Source organism: Brassica rapa, chromosome A09 (genome assembly GCF_000309985.2).
Source record: "Brassica rapa cultivar Chiifu-401-42 chromosome A09, CAAS_Brap_v3.01, whole genome shotgun sequence".
Lineage (NCBI taxonomy): Eukaryota > Viridiplantae > Streptophyta > Magnoliopsida > Brassicales > Brassicaceae > Brassica > Brassica rapa.
This window is the reverse complement of record NC_024803.2, coordinates 96,255-114,185: the sequence shown is the minus strand read 5'-3', so window position 1 is coordinate 114,185 and position 17,931 is coordinate 96,255. Positions and strand designations below refer to the sequence as shown.

The following is a 17,931-nucleotide window of genomic DNA, read 5'->3' as shown; positions in this document are numbered from 1 at the left end:
CTTACTCAAACTAAGAGATGAGGAACTGGATAAGCAGTTCTCTGTCTGTTCTAACCAAACCTCCCCCCCCCCCAACCCCCCAACTCTACCAAACAAAACCAAAAGACAGTTGATTCAAATTCTCACATTTTCAGGCTCTCTACAAGTTCTGATTCATTCTACCTTTGTCTTTTTACAATGCATATACATTGTTTACAACATTGGTATCAGTTTTAACTATAACACTCAACAATGGTCGTTTTCGTATTAGACATTTGAAGAGAGAAAGCAAGTGTCGAATATGCATATCACAAACTTGTTCTTGAATACAGAAGCTCAGAGCAAATCGTTAATAGGAAACTATTTGGAATGGTGACTTTTTATTTGAAGAGAAGATGGCATATCAAGCCCTTAGAAGCCTAGTCTTGTGGGATTCACCAGAAGACGAAGACATCTTACTAGGCCCGTCTTCTGGGCTGCAGTTGCATGACATTTTCTGCCTTGTACACGCAGCCCCACATGCGTAACAGAACTTGTGGTTGCAATGTCTGTGAGAAAAAAAAAAAAACACACAGATAATCAGAGTCAAAGACAAATAATATCAATAACAAATGTCCAAAATACCTGCAGCTAATGCGTTGGCACCCGCCATTTTTTTGAACAACGGTGGCACACTGGGGACACTTGATCCATCCCTGTGTCTTGACTAACGACTCAAAAAGCGCAGCGTCAGATGTCAGGTAAGACGGGGACTTCTTGAACTCATCGCACGTCTTCTTGTAATGCCATGGAACATGGCATTTTTTGCAGAAACACAAGCCGCACTCGACGCATGTGCGTGCTACTGACTTTTGGCGAGGATCAATGGAGAAGCCGAGTGGGAGGTCGCGGTCGGACATCAAAAAGTTACAAGAAGGCTTGGGACAGTAGACTCTGTCTAAAACGGGGATGGCCTTCTCCTTCTTGCGGTGGATGATAAGATTAAGAGCATCATCATCAGCAATACCTCTACAATCCTCTAGCACAAGTTCTTTCTCGCAACCCGGGTAAGGGCAGAGTACACTGTCCCCTCGTGCTAGTTGGGATGAGACACAGTCCCTTATGCACGTAAAGCAGATGCGGTGGAAGCAACCGCTCCTCACCTCAAGTTTGTGACGAGGTGAGACGTGTGCGTAGCAGGCTGGACAAGTCTCATATTCAGTGTTGGTGTCACCTTCACGCCATGTGGTTTGGGAAGCAATGGCATCTCTTGCGAGCTTAATGAGAGAAGAATTGATGTCGTCTGAGCGCAGCAGAGGGAGTGCCTGGCAAGATGTGAAGTTTGTCTGAAGAAGAGCCAGTTGCTTCAAAAGTTTTGCCACTACAATGGACTCGTTCGGTGGTGCAGCTTTGCCTGTTACCTGTCAGACACAACACATACACAACTTGTGAATGAAACAAGCAAAAAAAGATATTGGGATAAAAGAAGAGAAGAGGCGACTTACGTAATCTAAGATGATGGAATCATCGTCACAGAAGAATTGGATACTTTTCACACCATGTTTCAACGCCCAATTCAGCCCTTGAATTATGGCAGCCAATTCCACAGCTTCGGGGTGTGCCAGGACTCGGTGGTCTCTTAGAGCTTTGTTGGTCTCCGATTTCTTCGAGTTATTGTTGGAGTCACAGAGAAACAGGCCTGAACCACCGACCAGTTTTGTATCATTCTTAATCACCTCTTCACTCACCAAACCCTTGGAGTATAACCGATAGGTCGAGAAACCAAGCTTTTCCAATTCATTATCCATGGTAATAACTTCTGTGTGACAATTAGCGGTAGGTTTCATATTCAAACAAGGCTATGCAATTTACCAAGTCTTATTATTCAAACAAACAAATCTGAAAAGAGAAACCTGATTTGACGCGAAACGGAGATGCAGCAGCGAGATCGGAGGAAAACCCTAAAAGTGATTTTGATTTTCCGAACCACTAATAATAATATTGTTTTCCCTTTTATTTTTGATGCAGCAGCGAGATGGGATCTCTCGACATCTCGAAAACAAGCAACTCATAATTTTGTTTTATTTGGGCCATATCTAATGATAATATTTCCCAAGCCCATTAGACCCAAAAAAAGAAAAGAAATGATGCCCATTAGACGCCGTCTCAAATACAGAATCAACCAACAAGACATGATACGGCATTGTTTACTACACCACTCTCAACCTTTTTGGGCCTACAGATAAGTTTTGAAAAGCCCAATTGAAGAACAACTTTTACTTTTGTTTTCTATTTGAAATGATAGCTTTTGGCGGTGAAATGGGAAAATGAAGCCGCGGAGTCTCCTCTCACAATCGCCGACGAGCCTGAAGCTAACCACCGGCTGCGAAACCCTCGACGCATGTATCCACGGCGGATTCCCCTGCGACTCTCTAACCGAAATCATAGCGAGAGCGGCTGCGGGAAAACACAGCTCTGCCTTCAGCTCTCGCTCTGCGCCTAGCTTCCGATTTCAAACGGCGGGCTCGACGGCTCAGCTCTCTATCTTCACTCCGAGATTCCCTTCCCGTTTCGCCGTCTCCACCAGCTCTCGCGATCGTTTCATCTATCAAACGCTAGTATCTACGCGGACAACAACGATAATCCCTGCGATCATGTCTTCGTGCAAAACGTTCACAATGTAGACCACCTGTTCGACGTAATGCCTAAGATAGAATCTTTTGTTTAAAACTCGAAAACGAGGCTTCCTCTGAAGCTGATTGTGCTTGATTCTGTCGAGGCGTTGTTCAGATCGGAGTTTGAGAACACACCGTCTGATCTCAGGAAGAGAGCTTCTTGTTTTTTCAAGATATCGGGGAAGTTGAAGCAGCTGGCGAATAAGTTTGGTTTGGCTGTGGTGATTACGAATCAGGTTACTGATTTTGTTGAGTCTTCTGATGGGTTGAGGATTGGGAATTTGAGGTGTTTGTATTCGTCTGGGAGACGAGTTGTTCCTGCTTTGGGATTGGCTTGGGCTAACTGTGTGAACTCTAGAGTTTTCATCGCACGAAGTGATGATACTATCTGTCAAGAGGGAAGGGATGATGATGAGAGGAGCGGTTCGAGTTATGTGTCTAGAAGAGCTCGGAGACGGCTTGATATTTTTTTTTCACCTCATTTGCGTGCTTCTTCTTGCGACTTTGTGATCACACGAGAGGGTATTTGTGGAGTTAGGTGATCCAGTGCTATGCAAGGTAGTTTTAGGTGACTTTTGAGTGATGTTTATGTAGATTTTTTCTGAGGGAGATGGGTTGCAGCAAGTCAGGTTCTTTCATATTTCTCCTCTTGTGTACATGTGATATTTAAGAATCTCATTTTTTGCTTTTCTTTAGTTTATAATCATTCTATAAACTTTATTCCTCAAGCTGTTGCTTTCTGTAAGAATCCTATACAGTTGATGATATTGATAATGATTTGCAAATGGAAGTTTACTGCATGCATCTCATTTTGTTCTCTGATTCTGTGACGGTAATGCATGCCTTAAGGAGTGCCACTAATAATATACTACTTTGTTGTCTTCTTTTGGCATATTGGCAACTCAAATGTCGATAAGTGGAAAACCTCTCCTTTCTTACTTGAACAAGAGATATCTAACCCTTTGATTATTTTCTGTTTCGTTGAATGGCAAAGAGATGGGTGATCGGGAATGGTAGTTTGAGAGCATCAAATCAACATATGATCCTTAGATAAAAAATGAGAGATCCAGGCTTAAGGCTGAGTCTAGAAAATCTGTTGAATCTTCTCTGGGACACGACAGATTTTGGATTGTTGTGTTACATACGTACATATATTTTTAATTAGTTCGGCTAATTTTTGCTCTCTCCTAAACAAACTTCTTTCAGTCGGCTCTGGTTGTCTGGCCAACATAGCGTTTTAGCACTAGTGTTGTGCCTCTTTAGTTTTTTTCTTCTGGTTTTGGTTTTCTTTGTTTCTGTCTACCTTCTGCTGGTTTTTTTTCTTCTTTTGCCTTAGCCTTGTGATTGCTATTAGCTTTGTGGCTGATTTGGTGGAGAGGTTTTAGTCACATATCTTTGACCTCTTCAAATTTATGTGGTGGAAAGGACCAGATACGGTGTTTGTCTTCTTCCCCGCTTTGTCTCGTGCTTGATGTTTTCTTGTCCTGTGGCGGAGTGTTATTCTAGATGCATGAACGTGGTTGTGCCTTGGTTTGATTCTTTGTCTTGGTTATGTAGAAAAAATGCGGTTTCATTTCATGTCTTGTTGGTTGATTCTGTATTTGAGATTCGTTGTAGCAATATTTGAGATTCGTTGTAGCAATTCGTTGCTGCAAGGAAATACAAAGGGATTTAAAATTTCAAGTCAGTTAGAACAGAGAGTTAAATGATAAGAATATTTGAGACGCAGTGTCAGCGTCAAGCCGCTAATATTTCACGTTGTCAGGTGTTTCGATGAAAATACGGACAAGATCAGTTGGAAGAGTCGCCGGCGGCAATTTTATATCGACGCTGCGACTAAATATCTCCGTTTTGTTTGTTAATTTTTGGTCCTAGACGCTGACGCGACGCGGCGTTAAAGTAACGTTCAAAATTTCACAATAATTTGAAACAAATGCTTATTGCAATAACAAAATGTGAGCTTAATTCGACAACACCAAATAACAAAAGAAAAACTGAAAAAAATGAACAAAGAGGAATAAAATGTACGGCTACATAAAACACTTGAAACAACATTAAACAAGAATATGAAAAAAACAATACAATTTTTAAGGTTGCAAATATAAATTTTAGTAACTTTTTTAATACATTACATATGTTAAAATGATGAAAGAAATAAACAAAGTAACAATCATACTATAAATATATAAAAAATGAACTAAATATAAAGTAAATTTTATTAATATGTTAAATTATATAATCATCATATATAAAAATGTAGACAATATATAACATGTGAAAAAAAATATCACGTAAATGATCAGATTAAGACAAAAAGTTATGCCAGCCCCTATTAAAAAGCGCTAAAACATAACAATAATATTAACACACAAAGTTACAACAACACATAAATAATAATTTAACAACAACAAAAAAAAATTTCTCGCAAAACATGGAAAACCCCTAGTACAGTGAAACCTCTATAAATTAATAATGTTGGGAGTACACCAAAACTATAATCTTTTATTAATTTATCGATATACTAATTGAACCAAAAACTCAATTTGGAACTATAAAATTATATTATTTTATATAAATTTTTAGTGTATATTAATTTATAGAGTATTAATTTAAAGAGGTTATACTGTATATTATAGAATCAGAGACTTTTTTACAATTTCTTACTTCTATGATAATAACAATTTTTCTTTGTAAATATATATATATTAATATACATATATAAAAATTAAGGAGAATGGGGTCAAACTCTCGAAAATTGACCCCTAATTTATTTGGGCCATATCTAATAATAATATTTATTTAAACCCTTTAAACCCCACATAAATAAATAGACGATGACATAAAAAATCAGTGCACAACAAAAAGTGGAAAAATAAAACAAAGATAATAGAAAAAGAAAATCTAAAAAGGAAACTGTTGGTAATTGTTCTCTAACAAAACAAGTATTTTAAAGCAACAAAGAGTACAAAAATTGTGCAAAGTATTCCAAAGGTCCCATTCACAAGTGTAATCATCATACTTGTGTCTGAGTGCCCTGAAATCCTAATTGTTGTTAGAAACATACCTTATATATAACAATCTTAAACATTTGTTTTAAATATTTCGTTAGCTTATGATATTATCTTTTGCATTAGAATTTGTACGCAAACATAAGACAATGTTTCAAAACTAATGGCCTAAACCGCTGTGTTTTGCAATTTCATTCGCAACACGCAAAATTGGAGTCAAAGAAAATACATAATCACTCTATTATTATTTGGAAGAATTTACATAAGACATAAAATCATGAAGTGATAAAAATGGATTATACTATAAAATTTGAGAATAAAAAAAATGTCACATTTATGTCTCAGTAAAATTACTAAAATTTCAAAACATGAAAACATAGGAAGGATGGAATGGAATAGGAATAGAAATTCCTATTTTAAAACATGTCTGAAAAATGCAAAATAAAAACATTACATTTTTAAGGTTGGAAATATAAATTTTAGTAACTTTTTTAATACAACACATATGTTAAAATGATGAAAGAAATTAACAAATTAACAATCATATTATAAATATAAAAAAATAAAAATAAAAATAAAAATGAACTAAATATAAAGTAAATTTTATTAATAGGCTAAATTATATAATCATCATATATAAAAACTAGATTTTTCACCCGCACATCCATGCGGATAGATTTTCATTTTATAAATATATAACAGATACCATCGTAAAGCTTTAAAAGATATTTACATTTTAGTGTTATATATTGTGTAAATCTATAATGTTATTGGTTATGTTTCTTATTCGATATCATTAATGTATAATGATTTGTTTTATATATTTTACTTTATTAATAATTTTTATTATATATTAATATATTTTCGAGTTTGGTAAAATAAATTCATATTATGAAATAAAAAAATTGAGAATCTCCTTCATTTTTTTTAATTTTTACAGACTAAATACAATTCATTTTAAAATTTTATTTAGTTATACTATAAAACTGATATTTTCTTAGCAGAATATTTCTATGTTATTTATTTTAGTATATTGTGGGATTTTATAAGTAAATACATTATAATAATACTATAGTATTAATTATGAAATCAATCTCTGCATTAATTTAAAAATATTGTAAAATTTTATTAAGATTTTGTTAAGTTTTTTCAACATATTTTGTTATAAGTAAAAATAAATTTAAATTTACAGTTAAAATTATTTATTAATATCTATATAATTTATAAGATCTCTTAAAAATGTTATATATTAAATCGATTAACTTAAATAGTCAAATAGATGTAATTGATGAAATAGACCTCGTATGAATTTTTATGGTATTTATTTTAATAAAGAAGATATAGAATATGATTATAAAATTTGAAAAATAGCATACACTTTTATTTTATTTTATTTTTTATAATAAAATTTTATTTAAATTAATGTATAATAGTATATATTATTAATTACGAAATTAATAAATGGTATTAATTTAAATAAAATATTTTAATTTTTTAGAAAGATTTTTTTAGATTTTTTCTCAACATTTTGTTATAACTAAAAATAAAATTTAAATTTACAGTTAAAATTGATTTTTTATTATTATCTTTATATATTGAATAGATTAATATTAAATAAATATAATTATGGAAATGGACATAATAAGACTAATATGACTTTTTTATGGTAAATAAAAATAGTATTTCTCTTTTAATAGAGAAGATGTAGACAATATATAACAAGGGAAAACAAAATATGACGTAAACATAACAATAATATTAACAAACAAAGTTACAACAACATATAAATAGATAATATAACAATAACAAATAAATAATAATAATAATAGTCCTCGCGAAACATGGAAAACCCTTAGTATAATATAGAATCAGAGACTTTTTTACAATTTTCTACTTCTATGATAATGTCAAGTTTCCTTTGTAATTTATATATATATATATATATATATATATATATATATATATATATATTAAGGAGAATGGAAAGAGTATTTTTAGTTTCTTAGATTTGGAGGTTGATTGTTTGCAGATTCTGCACTGGTTTCTGGTTTTTGATTTTCCAATCCAATCATGATTTTGACAAAATAGATTTTCTATTTTTTTTTTAGGAAAACTGGTTTTTGATTCCTTTTACTCTTTCCTTCCCAAAAACCAAAATCCCTATTCTATTGGATTCTCCCTAAGAAAGCTACGTACAAAAGCAAAAATGATTGTTTTCTGTTTTTTTTTTGTTAGCTTATTGTTTTGAAGGTACGGTTTCCATCTAGGAAAAATTTGGAGAAATACACTTAGATATGATATTAATTTGAAAACTACACCATTGTTTAAGGTTTTAGAAAAATACACTTTGATATATATAAATTTATTTAATTGCCCAATTTTAATATTTCTTAATTATTTATCATCATAATTATTGTATCCTCAAAGTAACAGTTTTAACAAACAGATGTTTTAAAAAACATCTTTAGAATATCCAAACAATATTCTTTTTGATATATTATAAACATTTTACATTTCTGAAAAAAAAACCTTCGAGACAAGTCAACGTCTCGTTTTCTTCTTCTCTTTATCTTCCCCTCCATGTATGAAAGAACTTTTTTTTTCTCTGATCTCATCAGGGGTTTGTTAATTCATAAATTAAATTTATGTTTCTATTTTTTTTCAAATAGTTTTTCTTTTAGGAAAATCATGCTGCATATAACTGGAGTTTTTGGAGAGAGGAAGGTGAATAAAGAATCATGGAATTTCAGGTTGAATACAAAAAAGGAGGAAAATTATATAACATTAAAGAGGGTTTGAAGTTTGAAGATATGGTTCAGATGGTTCATGAAGATTTTGGTATAGATAGGTTGGGTAATGATTTAGAACGTCTCAACTATGAGTTTTGGTGATACAACGCTAATACTAGTGTATACAAAATCGTATAAGTGCAGAACGTCTCGAACTGTTGGCTTAGGTCGACTCTTGCTGGTCACACCCGATAATTCAACACTATGACTATTTCACTTGATGCTTCTATCTGCGCGAGTAGAAGCAAAGACAATTGTGGTTTTGCTGTGTGATTTGGCTGAGTGGAGGCAAGTAGGAAACCTGTGTTTTTTTTGTCTATGAACTTCCGAAAGAGAATTCAAAGCAAGACATGAGAATTCCATAAGATATAAGAGAAAAGAAAGATGCTTCAGATATTGGCAGAATGGACTCCGCTTTTCAAGAAAGACTGGTGATGAACAAATCAATAAGTTCTGGAGAGATAGATGTTCTTCTATAGGGCTGGGCAAATAAACCGAACCCGAAAATCCAAACCGAACCCGATCCGATAAAAATGAATCCGAATCGATCTGAATCCGACATAAATACCGAATGGATCTTGTTTTATGGTATTTCGGGTTATGGGTATTATCCGAACCGAACCCGAAATTAAATGGATATCGACAGAACCCGAAACATTCAAAATGCCAAAAAGGAACTTGTACCAAACATGATCTCAATTCCTGATATGTAGCCAAAATACACTAAGATATTATTAAACATCTACAATAACTATCTACTACATGAAGGTTGATGGTTGAAAGTGGCGGTTGAAGCTTGAAATTTTTAGATTTTGGTTTTATTTTCATTGAATAATTTTTTTTCATTTTATGAGAACTTAATTTTTCGTTTTATGATTTCATTTATTGGTTTTCTTTCTATCAATAACAACGTATACCTTTGAAGAACTCCACTTTTGTTCAAGTTCGACGTAAGTGTCGTTTATGCGGCTTGATGGACTATGAATTGCTGGAGTTAGTTTCCTTTTTTCTCAGCCTTTTGCTGTAATGTTTGTAGAATGGTACCATGAAGATGCATAGATATGGCTGTATAAGCAGGAAACTTTCCAAAACATCATTGTTTAAACATGATGTTGCTTCCTCCACAAGACACTGCTTATTTCCTCCCAATTCAAATTAATAACAACAACATAAACGATTACAACATGTTACTTTCGTATGTTGCTATGGAAATTTAAATGATTTTTGTTTCCATGATTATAGTTTCAATATAATTCTGACGTTATGTTATTATATCATATCTTTATCTTGTAAAATTTTAAATGGTAAAATAAAATATTTATCTCAACACAAATATTTATCTTAAACATAAATAATTATAATAATATTATTTTTATTAATTTCGAATTTATATTTCAATTAATGAATTCTAATCTGGGTAAAAATGTCAATTCATATTTAGGAAAGTGTAGTTTTCAAAAAATAAAATAGATGGTGTACTTTTCAAATTTCAAACTATTAATGGAGTAATTTACAAATTATCCCTTCTATCTATTTATATTATATCTACAGTAAAGAATTAAAATTTTATTCTAAAATATAATTACAGCATAAATACATGCATTGTTATATAATTATTATAATAACATGTACGTAGGAATTTACCTCTATAGCTATTAGTAGTTTATTTATAACTAAGGTTAAGTCCGCCCTACGGGCGGGTGATCAAATGAAAAAAGTAATAAAAAAATTTAAAATTTTATATTATTTTACTCAGCTTATATTAATATTTACTGGTGCTATTTGTTTTTTTTGTTAGAAATGATATACTTATATAGTTAATAATTATTTTTTAATTTATACAACTATTATTATTGTAATATTTAGATATGAGGAATATTTGCTTCGCATTTCGAACTGGTAAAATTTAGTTTTGTTTACTTGACTCAAAAAAAACTACAAACTTGTTTTGTTTATTTGATATTTTTTCGATCCATCTAATTGCATAGCTACTAAAATAAAATATGTTTGTTTTTTTATTACAATACAAAAAAGAACAATGTTTTAGTTTTTTTGTGAATATGCATTTGGCAACTGTCCATCCTACACTAATTGCTTACTATTTGATTATTTTTGTTTGGAAAGGATAATAAACTTTCAAAGTAAAGAGACTTGTTAACGTAAAATCTAAGAACAAAGTTTGGTTTTCGTAAATATGCATTTTCGGATCAGTCCATCCTCTCCACTAATTGTTAATATTTGATTATAATTTGTTAGGAAAAAGGTTTTTTTTTGGCAAACAGGACGCCTTATTTTATAACTGAAAATGTCTGATATGGTGGAGTTTAAAAACCCAAGGAAACCAATGATATAAATTTTTTAAAGTAGTCGGACTTCATATGATAATGTCTGGAAATGCAACAAAAAAATCATCGTGTCTTGTAACTTTGGTTCCCCTTGCTCTTTCGATGTCAATCAATTGGTGCCTTCTTTCTAGAGCACCCATCTTCCTTCACTGGTGACTCCTCTCCTCTCCCTTCAATTAACAGAGTTGTGACCTGGAGCAGTTGCATCAGCTAGTCCACCTTCAACCGCTTCATCGCCAACACAGGTACCATGATCCACAAAGGTTATTTTAACTCCAGAAACATTGCTCTTTTTGACTGCTTCAGCACCTTACATATGATCTCCCAGATTGTTATTCCCACCCTGTCAAAGTGCAATCCTAATCTGTAATTACCAACGTCGTAAAGTTGCACTGGACTAAAGTTTGTACAGAACTTTACCAAAACCTCCAAATTAGACTGCGGTGGACGCTGATCGGTTCCTAAATGTGGGAAACAGTGAAGCTCTGATGCTTTGCAGTCAAGTTGAAGTGGGATAGGTTCAATTGGAAGGTTAAAGTACTCCCAACAATATCTTGTGAACACTGTGGAAGCTCCCACTCCTGTGAGTTTTGGGCACCGACGTCCTTGATTCGCACTGGAATACAAAAAAAAAAAAGTTGTCATTTCTCAAAAATAAGCAACGTATAAAACTGTAAGTTGTAAACAAATATGTATCAGATACGGCTTCACCTGATCAGATTTGTTCTTTGGTATAAAATTGCTTCGTCGAAATCCTCTGAGAATTCAAAACAGTGAACAATTTAAAAAAGAAAAGTAAAACATGTTGGCAAGCCACTATACATACTAAAAGCATAATTATCCCTAGAACCCATTAGGGTCTCTTAATCAATTGTTTAGTAATAAATGTGTGTTAAGAACTTTAGTTAAGAGACACCTAAATTTTGTCCTCCATTGCAAGTTTCTTAAGTAATGGTTCTTAAAAAAAAACTACACAACTCAAACAATTACCATCTATACAATATACTTACATTCATGGTGCTAAAGCTGTAAGACTACTGAGTCATAGAGAACTTACCGGGTGGAAGTTCAGAGCGTTGACAGAATAGACCTCATTCCCATCTCTGTTGACATTTGAATGTGAAGTTCTTGTTCTGTTGAGAATAATCCAGATGATGGACACCAACTCGCCCTTCAATTAAACCAACCTATATAGAGAGCATCGAATCTGGTTATATATTGAACAGTATGAAACAACTTCCAACACTACTATACTTAATTTTCTGTGCCAATGTGAGATCAATGTGCTTTGAGAAACATACCTCGTATGACATACTATCAACATCAAGCCTCAAGTTGTGGAAATGATCAAGCGAATCTGTTGTCCTTCCCATTACAAAACCATTCCTGAGCATCATCATCTGCAACGGACAGCATATACTTTTTAACATAACTAAACTAACTGCATGGTTTAGTTCTTCAACTTAGTCTGATATTAGACAAGAGCCAAGTTGAAAGACGATGTTAAACACAAGCTGAATCAAGAAGAAGAAGAATTAATATCATAACCTGACTAAAGAACTCGGCATCTGACTCAGTTCCCTTGTCTTTAGACGAGGTCAAGGAATCTGACTCAGCTCCCTTGTCTTTAGACGAGGTCAAGGAAAAGACTTTTCCAGATCACCATGCTACATTCAATAAATAACAACACAGATTCTTCATTAGTATACGCACACAACGCATACACGGTAAATCAAACAGAGAAAAAAAAGAGTAGACATCTTGAGGTCCTTGATGAACCTGTAAAAATGGAGACGCACACCACGGAGAAGCTCAAGAACGAACTCATTGCTCCGGCAGGGGATTTTGGTGGCTTCCAACATGTGGGAACCGAGTTTAGGCTCAGAGGTTCCTAAGCTGAACTTGGGTTTCTTGCCTTCTTTGACCTTAGGAAGATTCAACTCCAGAAAACTTCTAAGCTCGGCAGTCATAACCCCTGCCATAAAAAAAGGTCAATAATTTCATTAAAAAAAGAGACAAGCTCAACACCAATCAACCATTAAAAAACTGAAGCTTTTTCTATGTAAAATTGTAAAACAACATAAAGACAAAGGACAAAGTTCAACATCAATAGGAAGGAGAGTATCCTCCTAATATATACGAAAAAGGCAAAGTGATGGCTCAAGTTCACAGAAACACCACTATAAATTTAATATGTATACCTTCAGAGACGGCGTTAACTTGGTTTAGGGCATCGAGAGCAGACTCAAAGGGGTGAAATATAAGCAAAGATGACAACTTTACCAAATCAGAAACAAAACCATGAATCTATAGACTAACAAAGTCAATTTTCAGATGCAAACAGAGAAGAATAAACAGAAGACGTTACCAGTCTAATCTCTCTCCTTGCGTCCCTTTCGATGTCGCTCTCAATCTCACGAACGTTCGTAGCCTCTGCGATGCTGAGAGAGAGAGAGAGAGCGAGAGAGAGAGAGAGAGAGAGAGAGAGAGAGAGAGAGAGAGAGAGAGAGAGAGAGAGAGACAAAGAGAGAGGATTGCTTGATGGAGACGAATCGAAAGAACATAACCGTCACGATGATGGAATCGTCGAAGACAGAGAGGTTTCGAGAGAGACAAAGAACAGAACCAACCCATTTGAACAAATCTTAAGGCCCAGTTTGATAAGAGAATAATAGCCCAGTTAAAAAAAAACTCATTGTTTCAGAATCGAAAAAAAAAATAAAAGAACACAAGCCTACTTTTAATAATAATAATAATAATAATAATAAGATATTAAGTTACATAAATTTAACTATTAATGGTGTGTTTTCTTATAGGTATGGCACACCAAGGACAATCATCAAATGGCAAAGAGGTCCTACCAAAAAAAAAATCATCAAATGGCAAAGAGGTATTTATTTACTAAATAAATTATTTTAATTAACTGATTATATAGTTTAATTGACTAACATATGTATGATATTACTATTAAAGAGAAAAATACTATGGAACGATAGCAAGGTTCATATATTTCTTGAAATATATGAAAATGAAATGGAAAAATAAATTGGCGTACCGGTCTTTTGAAAAAAAAGAGTAAAACGAGAATTAGAAACGAATTTCAAAAAGCAACAAGTCAAAATTCAGAATGGTTTCCATTAAAAAAATAAATTTTATTCTATAAAAAAATTGTATGATATTTATCGCAGATTGGACTGTATGACTGGGGTTTCATTTCATTACAGCTACAATGGCTCTACATAATTTTATCAGGCTATCAAATTTAGGAGATGTTGATTTTGATTCGGACTATCCAACTGGTAATGTACCAACTGAAAACTCTGATTCAGATGAAGACGAAGAACATAATAACACTCGTGTGTGCTATATGGAAGGCATTCGAGATCAAATTTCTGCATCTTTATGGGATACAAGATAATTTTTATTTTATATTTATTTTTTTGTTTTAAAATATTTTTAAGAAAATTATGCATGCTTTGATGATAGTATTTTAATTTTTATTTTTCAATAATATATATTTTACTATTCATAATATTTAAAATTTTCTTTCTTTTAAAAGCAAAAAACAGAAACTAAAAACCAAAATCAAAAACCACCAATCAAATTTTTCAAAAAACCAAAATCTATTACAAAATCAAAAACCAAAAACTAACAACCAAAAACCAAAACCCAAAACTAAAAACCAAAATCTAGAATCTAACAAAACAATCATCACCTTGAATAAGATTCATGGTTTCCTAAACCGCCTTGGAATTCCAAATACAGTTGGTGGAGATTCAAAACCGAATAAGAAAATTATTTTTAATTTTATCACATTTATTTGATGAATATTAAGATTCGAATTATACATATTAATTCGCTAATTTTTCATTTCTCTGATAAGTTTTGCTTAGTGCGGAAAACAGTTTTATTTTCTTCTTCTCACACCAATCCAAACAAAAATATACGCAATAAAATGGTATAGTCTTTTTATTAATTAAAAGTTGAGGAAAAATAATATTGAAACATGTAATAGTTGGTATTGACTTAACATAGCTACATTATTGGACAAAATTAAATAAAAATACATATTGTATATTGTTAATTTATTACATATTGTATATTGTTAATTTATTACATATTGTATATTGTTAATTTATATTCTGACGTTGGGAAATATTTAAATAACAACGTCAAAAGTCTCATTTAAAGTTGTCGTGTTCTCGCATGATTCCTCTTCTTTTAATTCTTCGAGATGATGAGACCTGAGTTCCTGAGACCAAACAAGAGCTTTTAAAACCCCTTCTGTTTACGGTTGGATTCGAACTCCGAACTTGTGGGCGTTGCGTCCGATCTTGTCGCTAAATATCTTCCTTCTTTCATGATTTTCGCGACAAACGTTGGCCTTCTTCAAGTCACCTCCTTGATGCGAGTAACCATCAGAAGGTAAGGCTTTAGATCTCTGTTCTTAGCCGATCTATAGATTTTGTTTTCTCCATAGTGTAAGCGAGGGAGATGGAAAAAAAACAAGAAGTGAAAAGTCAGAGACTTCACGGCGTTGACTAATTTGTTTCATTCTAATCTTGTTAGCACTTAAAAGTCTAACACCATTTTTGTTATCTCATTAGTTGTTTTGATTAGGTTTGTTTCAATATTTTTTTTGTGGGTTGCTTGGATTTGAAGCTGGTACTGATTCGAATCTGCTCAAGAACTGTATTGTATTTGAGAAGTTTCAATCTTTCTACACTTGTAGATTATGTGTGTGCTGGCTTAATGATTTGTGTTTGCTTTTCTGATGCAATCTCTTGTTCTTTTATTTCACCTTTCTTCTATGTTTTCGTACAAAAGTTTTGTAAACCAGTGGATGAAAATTTAACTGTTAATCTTGTTGTTAAGTTGTTGGTCCACCTTTACTGATGCTGAAATAAAGTGACATTCTCAATAAGTGGAAACTTGACTTCTGAAGCGTTTATTCTGCTTATGATCTTTATCTCGAATCACCTTCCAAACACTATTGAGGATAAGTTTTTTTTTCGGGTAGGCAAGTTTCAGTATTTTGTTTTTATAGCTAGGTGGATGTCAGGGATTGTAGGAGGATGCAAAATTGAGTGATGGGAACGTTACTTAAAGTTTATAACCTTTATGTTCCTTTAGCTGTCCCTGCAACATATGTTACTCTTGTTATCTTTTGGTCTTCTCCGAGTTCTTAGAGAATCTTCATGCTCTCTACGATATTTCTTTGTCTTTGTATAAACATATCGCTGGAATATAAAGTGGTTATGTTACTTGTCCTGTTTTCTTTTTTTGAGGATTGAAATAGTTTTTATGGAGAAGCATCACAACTTTTACTATTTATTTGACTCTGTGTGATCTAACTTTTGGTTGAGACCTAAACTAGGGTTGGTTTATATGCTATCACACATTGTTTTAAAAACATTGCATCTTCTTAGTTTGCAGTTGAGAGAAGCATGAATTCAACATCAACACATTTCGTGCCACCGAGAAGAGTTAATATATACGAGCCTCTCCATCAATTTGGTATGTGGGGAGAAACTTTCAAGAGCAATATTGGCAATGGGAATATCAACACCCCCAAGCCACATTATAATAACGAATAATCAGAAACTAGACAACAACTTGGTACCTTTTTGCTTCATTGTTCTTCTATCTCTTAATGACAAACGTTCTTGTTTCTTAAAATCTAAAAGCTTTCATTTCTCGACCTTATTTTTCTCTAGTCAGAGGATACTTCCCATGGAACTCCTCTCATCTTTGATCAAGAAACTTCCACGTCCAGACATCCTGATAAGGTAACTACTAATGCTTTTATCAGTTTTATTTCAGCGTATATGCTGAATCTTAATATTGTTACAGATAAAGAGACGGCTTGCGCAGAACCGCGAAGCTGCCAAGAAAAGTCGCTTGCGCAAGAAGGTATGAAAAGCTTATAACACTATTTACTTCCTTAGAAAATAACGTTTTGATCCCGTTTCAATTTGTTTATTCAACGGGAGATTTTTTTCTATGTTTATTTGTAGGCTTATGTTCAGCAGCTAGAAACAAGCAGATTGAAGCTAATACAGTTAGAGCAAGAACTCGATCGTGCTAGACAACAGGTTAGTTAATAAACCAAAATTTTATTTTAAATCTTGCTGTGATGATTCTACTCTCCAAATGAGTTTGTTTAATATAGTCTAACAATGTACGGTCCAAAACCTCTTAGTCATTAAAAATATATTTCTTTCGACTTTCATAATATATGGCCAATTCTGATAGAAAGTTGGATGATAACAGGGATTCTACGTTGGGAATGGCATAGATACGAGTACTACTACTTCTCTAGGTTTCTCGGAAAACATGAATCCAGGTCTGTATCAAGAACAGGGTAGTATTCTTGACAAGAATCAAAACTTGAACGTCAAGATTAAAACAGGGTTTGCTGCATTTGAGATGGAGTATGGGCAATGGATTGAAGAACAGAACAAACAGATATGCGAACTAAGAACTGTTTTGCAAGGACATGTCGGCGATGTGGAGCTTCGTTTGCTTGTTGCAATCGCCATGAAACATTATTTTGATCTTTTCCGGATGAAATCAGCTGCTGCAAAAGAGGATGTTTTCTTCGTCATGTCAGGGATGTGGAGAACTTCTGCAGATCGATTCAGATTTCGTAAACCGCCTTGGAATTTCAACACTCCTTTGTGTTCTCTTTGGTGCCTTTGCAAACTGTGGTCAATGGTGATGGATAAACTCCGCTGCCGATTGCAAGACATCATTGTCGGTGTTGACAGTGCATCTATTATTTTTCAGTCAGAGGAATGGTGGTGTTCAATGGAGAATTATCTTCTTTCATTGCTGGTTTTCCGAGACCTGTTATTGTTGAACACATACTCCACAGATTTTTGATTGCATAAGAAGCTTCTGAACAATGGTGGTGCTGTCTGACTGATTCGCCTGTGTTGATAACTCTACTTTGATCATGAACTTCTAATGTAATAAAGGCATCATTGACTTTGATTTGAATCTGTTGTGCTTTTTAAAAAATCTGAACTGGCTGGTTACTCTCACAATTTAGCCGGTTATCCAGAGAACCAAGCATTGATTGCCTCGTGTTGATAAAAGACACCACCATAATGCCACAAAACAGGTAAAATCACCTGATAAGAGAATCAGGCTT

At 33.4% G+C, this 17,931-nt stretch overlaps 2 protein-coding genes, 1 long non-coding RNA gene and 1 pseudogene across 6 annotated transcripts; 2 read left to right on the top strand and 2 right to left on the bottom strand.

The window, feature by feature from the left end:
* Positions 1-152: 152 nt before the first annotated feature.
* LOC103836958 (E3 ubiquitin-protein ligase dbl4) lies at positions 153-2,032 on the bottom strand. 2 transcript variants are annotated; one of them, XM_033279323.1, is made up of 4 exons: positions 1,872-2,032; positions 1,464-1,777; positions 604-1,379; positions 153-527 (listed from the first exon to the last, which is right to left on the bottom strand). In XM_033279323.1, exons 2-4 carry the CDS (start codon positions 1,764-1,766, stop codon positions 383-385), a joined length of 1,224 nt encoding a protein of 407 aa, XP_033135214.1. In that variant the 5' UTR covers positions 1,767-1,777; positions 1,872-2,032; the 3' UTR covers positions 153-382. The 2 variants fall into 2 exon arrangements, with proteins under 2 accessions (XP_033135214.1, XP_033135215.1); XM_033279324.1 differs by having other exon boundaries at positions 1,464-1,774; positions 1,872-2,001.
* Positions 2,033-2,276: 244 nt separating this feature from the next.
* Positions 2,277-4,943, top strand: LOC103836957 (annotated as a pseudogene).
* A 5,762-nt stretch (positions 4,944-10,705) lies between these two features.
* Positions 10,706-13,338, bottom strand: LOC103836880. 2 transcript variants are annotated; one of them, XR_004450894.1, is made up of 5 exons: positions 13,144-13,338; positions 11,833-11,946; positions 11,487-11,532; positions 11,196-11,391; positions 10,706-11,118 (listed from the first exon to the last, which is right to left on the bottom strand). It is a non-coding gene; the product is annotated as an uncharacterized LOC103836880 (long non-coding RNA). The 2 variants fall into 2 exon arrangements; XR_004450895.1 differs by having other exon boundaries at positions 11,202-11,391.
* Positions 13,339-14,971: 1,633 nt separating this feature from the next.
* Positions 14,972-17,854, top strand: LOC103836881 (transcription factor TGA1). Of its 2 annotated transcripts, none has more exons than XM_033278924.1 (6): positions 14,972-15,200; positions 16,205-16,394; positions 16,493-16,564; positions 16,629-16,688; positions 16,793-16,870; positions 17,049-17,854. In XM_033278924.1, exons 2-6 carry the CDS (start codon positions 16,329-16,331, stop codon positions 17,658-17,660), a joined length of 888 nt encoding a protein of 295 aa, XP_033134815.1. In that variant the 5' UTR covers positions 14,972-15,200; positions 16,205-16,328; the 3' UTR covers positions 17,661-17,854. The 2 variants fall into 2 exon arrangements, with proteins under 2 accessions (XP_033134815.1, XP_033134816.1); XM_033278925.1 differs by having other exon boundaries at positions 15,053-15,200; positions 16,212-16,394.
* The last annotated feature ends 77 nt before the right edge of the window (positions 17,855-17,931 follow it).

Excerpts from the sequence above, each read along its gene's own strand:
- LOC103836881 (XM_033278924.1), top strand. The coding sequence starts at position 16,329 with ATGGGAATATCAACACCCCCAAGCCACATTATAATAACGAATAATCAG. Across the intron at positions 16,565-16,628 it reads CGTCCAGACATCCTGATAAG|ATAAAGAGACGGCTTGCGCA; the intron begins GTAACTACTAAT and ends ATATTGTTACAG. Across the intron at positions 16,871-17,048 it reads TCGATCGTGCTAGACAACAG|GGATTCTACGTTGGGAATGG; the intron begins GTTAGTTAATAA and ends GGATGATAACAG.
- LOC103836958 (XM_033279323.1), bottom strand. The coding sequence starts at position 1,766 with ATGGATAATGAATTGGAAAAGCTTGGTTTCTCGACCTATCGGTTATAC. Across the intron at positions 1,380-1,463 it reads ATTCCATCATCTTAGATTAC|GTAACAGGCAAAGCTGCACC; the intron begins GTAAGTCGCCTC and ends TGTGTCTGACAG. Across the intron at positions 528-603 it reads TGCCAACGCATTAGCTGCAG|ACATTGCAACCACAAGTTCT; the intron begins GTATTTTGGACA and ends TTTTTCTCACAG.